General features: G+C 37.3%; 1 protein-coding gene across 5 annotated transcripts in view; it reads left to right on the top strand.

The window, feature by feature from the left end:
• Window positions 1–12291, top strand: part of SENP6 (SUMO specific peptidase 6) — a 66380-nt gene that overhangs the window by 29278 nt on the left and 24811 nt on the right. For 4 of the 5 annotated variants that reach the window (XM_063124950.1, XM_063124947.1, XM_063124946.1 and 1 more), the window contains 6 exons: window positions 3163–3233; window positions 4112–4251; window positions 4980–5358; window positions 5637–5869; window positions 9141–9314; window positions 10785–10818. In XM_063124950.1, coding sequence (XP_062981020.1) covers window positions 3163–3233; window positions 4112–4251; window positions 4980–5358; window positions 5637–5869; window positions 9141–9314; window positions 10785–10818 — 1031 coding nt within the window. The remainder of the gene's footprint in view (window positions 1–3162; window positions 3234–4111; window positions 4252–4979; window positions 5359–5636; window positions 5870–9140; window positions 9315–10784; window positions 10819–12291) is intronic. The other variant, XM_063124949.1, reaches the window with a different exon arrangement.

Here is a 12291-nt window from a genome sequence, read left to right as displayed (position 1 = left end):
ATATAAAAAGAAACAGCATTATTAAAATTTCCATATTCTTGGGTAAAAGTTACTAAATTGGCTCAATTCCAAAATAAGTTGTATGCTGTTTTATTTTTTAGAAATATTAATTTTGCCTTTTCTCATTTTTTTGGTGTGCTTCACTAATTAGCTAGGGCTTCAGAACTCAGAATTCAAATGGTAGAACCTGTTGTCCATTTTGCTAGGATGCTACAGAGTAACTAAATTCATTTTATAAAACTAGCTGAATGATGTTTAGAAAATAAAATTTTTGTGTAATTAATTTTTCCTAATAACTTGTAACTGTTTAGGAAGGTGTCCTTTTGTGCTTTGTCACCATTTATTACTAAATACCTTGTAAACGGAGTTGAACTACTGTATTTGAACCCTGATGGTATTATGCGGAATAAGATTATTCTGCGGCCAGAAATAGCAGGATATACATTTTGAAAAACAAATTGTACATTGTGTCTTGTATACTACCCTGGATGCCAGGCAGTTACTTATTATGGGAAAATCTGAAGCAGAAACATTGTTAGATTATTGAAGCGCTGTGAGATAGAAATTGCAGTGCAAATAACTGTATAAACATGTATGTGATGCAAATAAAAATATGAAGTACTAAAAGCTGCTGTCAGACACTTGCTTACAAAAAAAGATACTTTTTGTCATTACTTCATCTTGAAGTTTGGTAAAAATAGGCTGTTCCCTAGAGCCTGTTATGCTACAGACCGGGGCGGGGAATGTGTGGCCCTCCAAATATTAATAGACTGCAACTCCCACCAATCCTGGCTATGGTACGAGATGATAGGAGTTGTAGTCCAACAACAACTGGAAGGCCACACATTTCCCATTCCTGCTATAGACCAAGGGCATATTTGTGCCAATTGGGAAGGAGAAGCCCAATTTTTAGAGCTGTTCTTCTTCTCTGATAAAGAATACCAATTTTGCCTTTTTCCTAGCCATCCTCTCCTTCACTGTGGATTTGTAAGAAATGTTGTCAGTTAACATTAACTTCAATTTACTTGGCTTTTTAAATCATTGTGATGTGTGTTTTTTAGTGTTTTTAATGTTGTACGGTGGCTGCATTCAGGCAATAGCTGGGAACACAGGTAAAAGTGAGTGAAGCTAAAAAACCAACACCCCAATTCAATTGTTACCAATTTATAGAAAGAAGCATGTTTACTCAGAAGTAAGCAGGCAAAATCACTCAGCAGCACTTTCAAATAGCATCCCAAACACCAAACTGCTGCATGTCTACTCAGAAGTTGAAATGAGCTGTATGTCTACTCAGAAGTAAGCAGGACAAGATTCAGAAAGAAGCAAGAGTGAATCACTAAATTGCTTCTTCCTTTGGCCCCACCTCCTTTGCACTGCAGGAAAAAGCTCTTTCTCAGACCAGCTGATCAGAAATAAGAGCTTTTCCCTCAATGGCAGAGGGAGTGGGTCCAGGGGAAGAAGCTGCTAGCCCAGATGGGAACCCTATAGGCCTTGTTAGGTCTGCTGGCCCATTCCTGAATTAAGGTATTGTGCTGTACCACAGTATTTTATCTGTTGATTTCATTTCTATATCACCCAATAGCTGACACTCTCTGGGCAGTTCACAATATGTTCTCTACCTTAATATAAGAACATTGTAGCCTATGCGGCAGGGTCTTGCTATTTACTGTTTTACTCTGTACAGCACCATGTACATTGATGGTGCTATATAAATAAATAATAATAATAATAACATGTTTCTATAAACAATTAGACATTGTGACTTTTGACGTTTCATTTTTATGCACCTTTTGTTCTTGTTTTATTTGATAGTTCTGCCATCAGCCATTTTTGCATTTGCCATTGAGAATAATTATATTCGTTGGTAACAAATAGAAGCTTAAAAGTAATCACCCAAATATATTTTAATGACAATTATGTAGTAGCTTCTTGTATTTCTTGTTATATTTCTTAAATAACTTACTATATTTCCAATATTGCTTTGCATTCCTGTTCAGTATAACCTCTGTAATGCAGGAAGATGATGTACAAAGGTTTAAGAAATGTTCCTGTAAATGTTCTTAGTAATAAAGCAGTAGTCTTAGTGAACTGCTTCATGTGAAAAGGTCAATGGATTTTTTTTAAAGATGTAGTTATAGTAAAATTTGTTTGAACTCCATGCATGCAACCAACTTGGCTGTCTATAGTATAATGTTCTTGAGTAACTCCTGCAGGAATGTATTTTAAAGGAAGAATAAGAGTTAATGAGAGAGTACAAAATGAAATGTCTTTAACTGTTTATTTTTATGTTAAACTATTTTATTTTTAAACTCAGTGATAACTCAGTAGATATGTCAGAAATAGACATTTGTTGCCACCAATACAAGATGAACATTTGATCACAAAATGTTGATGTTGAAGTAAACCTTGCATATGTACATAATTAGTTATAAGTATCAGTAGTTACTCTTTTTGTAACAATTGCAGTGCAAGCCTCACAAAAGATAATTTTTAAATAATTCACAGTACTTCTATTAAGGAAGTATCCATTAGAACAGATCTTGGCTCACTGTAAACACACCCTGCTTATCACTTGTAGGGTATCAATGCACTTTGCCACTCTGCCAAGTCTCTTTTCTTAAGATGTATTTTGGTACCCCTGCGAATTTCAAGGTTCCCCCAGGTTCACAGATATCTCCTTCTTCTGGGTTGGTGCTGCACAGATAGCTACATTAATGGCGGGCACTCTCCCCTGAAGTTGAGAAATACAATATATTACACTTCTCTTCACATCCAAATTTTAAATAGTATGTTACCAAGTGATAATTGCTTGATTGTTAAACTTTATCTTCGCTTTGTAGCCAAGATAGAAGTTTTTTTTAACTCAGAAATGTAGTGTGCATGTGATCATTAAGAATAATTTGAAAGAGGTTATGTTGGTAAATGGGAACACTTAAGTAATTTTGCAATGTTTTCATCTATACTGAAACATCTATTCAATTGCACTGGAATCAGCTTTAAATATGTAGCTTCATGATTTTAGAAGATGGCAACGTTCTCAAATAAGAATTGTGCAGTATAAGATGTAAATATATTTTATTTACATTTGATAGTTTTGTAGTAGTTATGTTTAAACTATAAATATATTACTACTGAATACAACTTCTAATTCATTTCCCCCAGAAAAGAATACCCCCCTAATATTCCGAAGATAGATAATGAGTACATTAGATTGTCTCGGCTTCGGGAGACAAGTAAGTTTGTATTTATTTTCACTAAGGTCAAATTGTTGTATGTTATATATGGAATAGTAAATTAATGTACGTATATCCCTTTGAATCCAAAAAAGTTACAAATGGAGAAAAATATTTGTTGGCCTTTGAAATATATTTACTTTCTTCTGACTCTTAACATGAAATTCGTTGCTGAGCTACGTTTTTTCTTCTGATTATTATGTTTATTATTATGTTTATTTAGATTTTTTAGTTTGTGAACAACTTTTGCAATTGATATAAAAAGCAGTTTATAATGTTTTAAAGCAGGGCTGGGCATTTTGTGTCCTTTTGATGTTGTTGAACTTCAACTCCTGTCAGCCCTAGCCAGCATAGTCAATCTTGAGGGATGATGGAAATGCCAAAAATTGCTTACCCTGTTTTAAAGAATGAATAATAATTATGTGGTTTGTTTTTGGCAGAAAAGTGCTTTGGTAGCTTTGTAAATTGTCTTTTTCTACCAGTGGCAGGTTTTACTAGATTCTAGTCTTTACGGTGAGAAGTGGAAACAATGCCAGTGCCCGACCAGAAATAGGTCCTGCGATCTGTCAAAGGAATTGCATGTTTGCTGCTTTGTCGAATGGCATTCCTATGATTTCTTTAGCATTGTGTTTATGTGTACTTGCGTTTTCTTTCTCTTTTTTCCAAAGGAACTTTCCAGTGTCAGAATTTGACAGTGCTGTGTTGAATAATGAACAAAACTTGGTACATTAAGTACCTTGGTGGGAAATATCAGTTTTGGATTATATTGTGATCTAATATAATTTTCCAAATAAAACCAATGTAATATTTTTAGAAATGTTTATCTTCAGTTGAGTACACTTGGTAGTTGTTGGTAATGATTCCATCTCTCGTTCCAGAAAGTGTGATGGAGAACAGAGAAGAGTCTGGGTCAGAGTCAGGAATAATAAGGAAGGTACAACTGAAACGTCACTGCACTTTATATCAGTCTGATTTGCTTCCATCTCCTGCTACAAAAAAATGTGCAACCCACCTAGAGGTGGGTTATATATTAAAATTTCCTTAAATTCTTTTAAATTCAGAAATTGACATTGTTGAAAGATTAAATTGCATTTTTAGGTCTTGGGTAGAATAATTTGGATGTAGATTTCTTTGCTACCACAAGAGCACTATCATTTTTACTTTTAAAAATCTAAAATGGTTTTTCTTACTCTATCTTCTCGAAGTTAATTGGAAAACAAGCAGCTTGATTTCCCAGTATTGATCCCCAAGGTGTAAGATGGTGAACTTGCTGCGTCTTTGTTCTTTTGCTCAGATGGTCTACCAAATGGGGAGGGATAGAACATTGGTATATATAATTAATCTTAGTTCAACTTTGAACAAGTGCCCCTCAACAAATCTGTTGTTAGATGTTTGAAGTGGTGTTGGAGCAGACAGTAGCACTTAAAGGCTGGACAGGTGAGTTACAAAAAGCTCTGTTGGGAGGTAAGGAGGAGGTTTGGAGACTGACTAAATGGCAGGGTAGATTATAAATGAATCTAAAGGCGAAGACTTGAGGAAAGAACAGGAATAGAGGTAAAAGGGAAGTTGAATTTGACGCATTAATTTGAATTATGCGTTTGCAATTTTGCAAATAGATCTTCCTTTGCTTCGCATCTGTATTCTTTCTTCCAAAGACTACAATTTTTTTAATTAGATCTCTAATACGTTTATTTCTAAAATGGATAAAGATATGCTTAGTAAATCTGTCTTCTTTTTTAATCTTAGGACTTGGAACAGAATAATTACTCCACAGTTTGCTCATGCATTGCAAAAGGAAATGAAAGTCAGACCAAATGCCAAATGTGTAGGACTTTTTACATTGGGGGCTTGCAAAGACAGTCCATGCAAAGTGTGGCATTAAATGATACTTTGGAACCTTTAGCACGCGATTCAATACATGATCATTCAACAGGGCAAAAATGTTCAAGTACAGGACTAAATGCAAAAAAGTTCTATGGATCTTCTCCTGGGGCAGTTTCGGCTGATTTCATGGTGAGGCGCAATATAGGCCCTGCTATGTTGCGGCCCAATGGAAAAGTTGGTTCTAAAGTTACAGGAAACTTAAGGCAGAGGAGTACAACAGCATCTGAACTAAATGATCCAAGTAAGTTTTTTGGTATTTTTTTTACTTTAAGCTGTTTATAAATTACTTGTAAACTGTCTGTCCCTCGATGAAATACTGAAATATTGTCATCACAAAAATGTAATTCATTTTTCCCATAAGGGCTGGGAAACGGGAGATTAGAGAATTATCTTATTTTAAATATCCCTACCTCCAATTTTACATTTTTCACCCAAAAGGACTACAATAATGTTTAATGGGCTTGATAGCTAAAGCCCTAGACCTTAAACTACTAAAATTTAGGGCTTTTTTCCTTTCAGTTGTCTTGTCTAGTGATGATGAAGAAGAGGATGAGATTGGAAGTGCTAATAGAATGGAGAGCATCTCGCCACGTCCAGCGGATTCAGCCTGTTCTTCTCCTGCACCTTCCACAGGAAAGGTGGAGGCAGCCTTGAAGGAAAACACTTGTGAACTAGAACAAAGGCTAACTAGTATTACAGCTGACACAGAACCTGCAGTCACATTACCAAGAAAAGCAAGAATGAAAGACCAGGTAGCCTCTTTATATGAAGTTTGAAATGACTATGTAAGCATACTTGCAGTATCTATTAATAAATATGAATGTATTCTATTGAACACACATACATGCTTTCCAGTACATTAGTGGAAAAATAGTTTAGTCTCTTGAGTGATTCTAAGCATGGCACTATAATTTTTACTTCTTTATGGGTTGGATCCAGAGGGTTAGTCATGCAATAATCCTATTGAAACCAATGGGAGTTAAGTTAGTTATTGTCAACATCCCATTCATTTCGATAGGACTAATGCACGAGTGATTTCCTCTGGATTCAACCCTATGTATATTTGATAGTCTCAACATCTTTGTACATTGGCGAACAAACCTAGACCACAATCTGAAGAATTGTGTGGCTAATACCATGCAGCCACTAGAGCTGTTGAAAAACATCAGATCCCCAGACTGCATGGCAAGCTGGTTTTGAAACTTGGAAAGTTTTAAAACAGTATTTGACACAATTGAAGGTTGAGTGGTCAAACTGCTTTAAAACCACAGCAATGAAATCCTAATTGGCACAAGCAGGTTGTTGGTAAAAAATAAATAAAGCTGTTCCTTGGATTGGGACCGTAGTAAGGCTTGGCTCAACAGTGTGGGAACGTCCGTAGGCCTGCTTTCCATGCTGCTCTGGTGGTTCAGGTTGTCAGGACCATGGTAGAGGAGCATGATCACAGAGGGAGAACCATGTTAATGACAAAGCTTGGATCCCTGAGAGCGTGAGGGAAGAGGATGGGTCTTCTGTGGGGCCAGTCTGCCCCCAGGTTTCTTCTGTTCCTCTAGTATCAGAGGAGTATGGAAAGCAGCCATGGTAAAGTGGCTCCTGCTGGTAAGTGTGTATCAGCTGTCAGTAAAGAAACTGGCATCCGGCAAGGATAATAATTCCTTAAAATTAAAATACGTTGAAAATTGTCCCAATTAATAGCACTTCACTGTAAGGATTTCATGGTGGGGATTTTTGTTTTTTAGTTTGAGCATCACTGCAAGAATTGGATAAACAAAGACAAAAATGCACCATGAGCAGGCTCCTTAAGTGCTGTCAAGGGGGACAACTTTCACGGTATGTTAATCTAAAGACTTTAATAGTCATGGCAGCAATTCTTCAAAAGGGTTATTCACAATAACAATTGATCCTCAAACATATGAAGTTGTTCAAAGCTCTTACGTATCCAGCTTTTTGAGATTTATGTAAATATTATGTATAGAACATACAAAAAATATTCAAGTCCACCATATAGAGGCTATGTAAGCATACAAACCCAGCATTTAAACACACCATCCAAAATGTTAGACACACAATAAAATAAAATCAGAAGTTATGTACAGTAAAATTATTTCAAAATATCATCAAATAGTTTAGCTTGGAAAAAGGAGGCTAAGGGGAGACATGATAGAGATGTACAGACGTATGCATGGTGTGAAGAATGTGGATAGGGAGACATTTTTCTCCCTCTCTCATAGTACTAGAACCTGAGGACCACCCATGAAGCTTATTGGTGGGAGCTCCAGGACAGATAAAAGGAAGTTCTTCACACAGCACATAGTTAAACTATGGAATTCACAACCACAAGATGCTGTGATGGCCACCAATTTCGATGGCTTTAAAAGGGGGTTGGATAAATTCCTGGAGGAGAAGGCTATCAATGGCTACTAGCCCTGATGGTTATGTGCCACCTCCAGTATCAGAGGCAGTAAGTCTATGTACACCAGTTGCTGGGGAACATGGGTTGGAGGTTGCTGGTGCACTGTGTGTTGCTATGGGTTCCTGGTCAACAGCTGGTTGGCCACTGTGAACAGAGTGCTGGACTAGATGGATCCCTGGTCTGATCCAGCATGGCTCTTCTTATGTTCGTATAATATGCATATATACATAAACACTCAGTGGCAAAATTGGAGGGTCAAAGGAACATTAGAAAAATGCAGTCCAGTAATTTCAAATATAATGTAGCCTGTTCAGGGCCTCCATAACGGAATTATGAAACAGTCCGATTTTAACTTATATCTCTCCAGTTTTGGAATAGGCCCTAAATAGACATTGAAATTACTGTATTATCTTTCTATAATCTTTGTATTCTCAAATTTGTTTACAACAAATGGGGTGTATGATCCAGCCAAGGTGAAGCACTTTAAATTTATGTTGATTTCAGTGAGAGAGGTTAAGCACATGCTGAAATCTCTTAAAGAAATCAGGATTTGCTTAAGGTTTGTTGGATTATGTGCATGTTGTTGCTGTACACTAAATGATGCAACTTCTGATGGTGCAAATATTAAAATTATCTAATCTAATTTCATGGTCCATTTTTAAGGGTTGCCTTAATGTCAGTTTGCCTGTTCCATATCTTTTATTCTGAGAAAAACCATATTTTGGTTGTGATGCTGTTCACTTTCTCTTCTCCATCCCTGCGTTTATATGTTGGCTGTATATAGAACATAGTATATTGTGTATACTTCGACCATGGATCCATCTAGCCCAGCATTGTTGACACTGTCTGACAGTGGCTATCAGGGTTTCAGATAGGATTCTTAATGAACCCTACCTGGAGATACCAGGGATTGAAACTGGGACCTTCTGCGTACAAAGCAGGTGCTCTGCCACCGAGCCACAGCCCCTCCTCATGCATCCTCTACTTCCTATGTAACCCTTAGCTGTTGCAGTTGAGTTCGAAAACCTAGTTCTTCATTATGAAAACGGAATCGCTTATGAATTGTCAATGAAGTGAAACAGTAACTCCCAATACTTTTTGCTGAGCATGACCCAAAGAAGTTCGTTACCACCTCATTTGAGAGAGGGAGGCAAGGCACAGGAGACCAGAAATGGATCCTTCTAGAGTCAACAGCAGATTTTGAGATCTATTGCCTCCCAACTTCTTGGTATGTGTCCAAGACATACTGGATTTAGACTTCCATTTGCACAGAGACTTCTGGTTTTAAAGGGGTTTTGACAGGTGGCACTATAAATTTCCTATGAGTGGTAGCAACACTTAAAGAAAATACTTGATCTTTGCCAGCTGAACCACAACTATCACTTCCGTTATGAGTTTCTCAGCTTAATTTTATGTTGCATGAAATATGCAGGACTACTTTATGGATAATTGTGAGCAGGTGATTGGAGGATCACTCTTGATTATAACTAGTCTGATGATGGATAGCACAGTTAATATGCCAAAATATATTCTGGAACATAGGCCAGGCATTTTAAAGGCAACTTCTAAATAACACATGTTTTGATGAATTATGACTACTTGTTTTGCAGTTTGGCAATTTTGTATCCAATGCCCCAGTAAAACGTCGTAAAGTTCTCTCCCAAGAAGTTGCAGCTGATGTTATTCCATCCTTAAAATATCAGAACTCCTATGAAAGTGTCATCCTAAACTGTCGAAGTATAAGAATAGGAACCCTGCGAAGAATGGTGATGGAACCTGTAATTGTAAGTAAAAGAATTGTTTTTTCCTTGGTTTGTGTTTTAAAATAGCAAATAGGATTGTAGGCATCCGAGTCAAGAGTTGAAATAGAAAGGAGCTGAAAGTGGAACTTGGAGAGTTTCAGGAATGGGCAGATGTAATAGAGAGATGAGGAAAGACTGCTTCTGAGGCCCAGTATTGCTATATTGCAGGTCACGGAAGGAGTGAAAGGCAGGAAGGGTGCAATATTTGAAAGAGACAAGGTAATATTGGACACAGGGAATTCCATCATAGAGAGCCCTCAACAACAGTTCTTGAAGGTCAAGAGAATGACAATGGCCCTAGTTGGGGAGTCTGTCCAAATCAGAAGCCCACAGGAGGAGTTTAGGAAGAGAAGCAGGACAACAGTAGGTTATTAGCAACACGAATATTGAAGTCGCTGAGGACTAGGGTGGAAATGTTAGTGGGCAAGAAAATGAAACAAGTGTCCAGTTCTGACATCAAGGTCAAGATTGGGCTAGGGTAATTATGTATGTAATGCATACATCTGGAGATTTTGATAACTTCTAATGCAACTTTTATTAAATGCATGGAGCTTTCACAAAAATCTAACTTTCAGCATTTTTGTTTCTTCTAACAAAATGCTCCATAATGGATTCTCAAATCTGCCTTTACATAGCACTTTACATAGCACTTGGTTTTTAAAAAACAAATCCAAGAAAGTTGCAACTGGTAAAAAAAAGTATATTTCCCCCTAAATATGGTGTCCCTTAGGTTGCATTAAAGTCTAGCAAAATTTAAAATGAAAAATAGCCCAAATAAGTCTTCTGCTGATTCTGAAGTCCCCAGGCTCTCCTCCTGAAAGAAGGAAGTGGTCATTTATAAGAGCATTGTGCACATGTGCTATCTGTGTTATGTGTCTCTCAAAGATTGGATGGTGGCACTCAGTGTGTTATGTAGTACTGTTTAAGATGATTCCATTTGGTCTTGCAATGACTTGCGCAAACTTGGGATATGTGTAGACTGAAGTTAGGCCATAGGTAACTAAACTTAAATGGATTTGAGGATCAATTTTTCTACTTTGCAGATGTTCAGGAGTCACACTCAAATTTTTCACTGAAAAAAAAAAGATCTAGTTTCACTTGAATTGAACAGCAGCATTAAAATTCTACCCCAATGAAAAAGTCCAGTTTAAATAAACAAAAAAGAATTACCCTTGCAGGTTTGGAAAGCTATTCTTAAACATTTTTAAAATGAATGTAACAACCTCACACAATATTTTGCTATGTGTTGGGACCTCTTAAAATGCTCCTTTTTCACAGCTGAATAAACTGAAGAAGACCCCAAACATCTGGGGTTAGAGGGCAAGGTGTTTAGGTCAGAAGGTGCAATGTTCATTCTTGTTTGAGCTGAGCCTTTTGATTTTGAAATATAGTCTGGGGAAGGTTGTTAATGAGAGACTGTATAACTTCAGTAATATAGATTTTCTTTTTCAGTTTTGCCTAGACTTTATCAAGATACGTTTGGAAGGTTAGTATTTTCCCTCACACTCATGATGATTTTCTCCACTTGCTTGTGCATGTGGTAGTTAAATATGGTTCTCAGAAGTTACATCTGTCTTTCTTCCTATATAATTGTTTGGTGTGAAATAAGGACTCAAATTAACAGATGTTTTTATTATGATTCTTTAACATCATTAAAAAATAATGTAGTAATGACAATATGCTGTAACTGTTTTTTGTTTTTTGTTTTTTGCATCTTGCCTAATCAGCAAGGAACAGACACTAACAAATCCCAGTGCAAAGATAGTAATGCCTAGCTTAAAGCAGCTGGCCTGCTTTTGTCAAGAACAACAGCTGTCTGAGTGGCAAAAATTGTGAAATGATAATATAAATGGTCTTCAGGTTTCTGATTTAATGTGCTTAGTGTTGAAGATAATGTAATATTAGAACATTTACACCATGCCATCTCCATTTGATTGATGTGGCTTACAATAATTGAAAACAAAAATGAGCAAATTTTATTTGTTCGTTTTTTTTTTTTTTAATTAAACCACCCTTCATCCTTGCAGATTCCAGGGCAGTATATTAAAAGTATGAATGAAAATCACACAAAATATAACTAAAGCACCAAACATAATCATTATCACACTGTTCACACGATCACAATGTGTCTTTAAAATTAATTGCAACATATAGCAGATTCCTTACTATGCCTGTGTAGCAACCTGCCCAAATGCTTTCCCATACAAATGAATTGTATGGGAAAGTGTGTGGGGTGGGTGGGGGGAGGTTTGCTTTGTTGAAACCACTCTATAGCCTCAGGGGTATAGCTATAACGGCCATGCTCTTTCCTAGTGGTGACGTTGGTGTTTTTTTAGTGCGGGGTTGGGTAAGGGTCTCATATCAGAAGACGTGCTTAGAGGTATGAAAGTGATAGTGTTGGTATTGCAGCTGTCTGTGGCTCCCAAAAGCTACTCCAGAGTGGTGTGGGATGAATGGTTTGTAGTGAGAGGTGTAGTCAGCAGTGTGTATTCCTTGTACAACTGCTTCTGCTTGTACTGTCATAGTTTTCGGTCCAAGCCCCTATGCTCGTTGCTGAACATATAGGACATCATCCAATGCTGTGCGAGCAGATTTCTGCTTGTACAGCAAGACGTGTCCCTCCTTTCTTCCCCCCCTGCAGCCCCCCACACCTGTAAAATCTGGTCTTCTGGGTTCTCTAACCATACTGCCGATGGAAGCTGTTTCATCAATGGGAGGGATAGTTGGATACCAATCATAGTTCCAGCCTTACATGTTGCGGCTTATGTAAAATATGCTTAATTCCTCAAGTGGCTGCTCCAGGGCTCTGGAACTCCCTTCCCAGGAAGGCTAGACTAGTTCCCTCCTTGCTATGTTTCGGGAGACAGACAAAAACGGGTTTTTTGTAGCAGGCCCTTGGGAATAGTCTGGACCTCTGTTAATGCCCTGGATTGTGTATTGTCATTTGCCTTTTAATATA

Source organism: Elgaria multicarinata, chromosome 4 (assembly GCF_023053635.1).
Source record: "Elgaria multicarinata webbii isolate HBS135686 ecotype San Diego chromosome 4, rElgMul1.1.pri, whole genome shotgun sequence".
NCBI lineage: Eukaryota > Metazoa > Chordata > Lepidosauria > Squamata > Anguidae > Elgaria > Elgaria multicarinata.
Note: the sequence above shows the minus strand (reverse complement) of the source record. Positions and strands in the feature narration are given on the sequence as shown.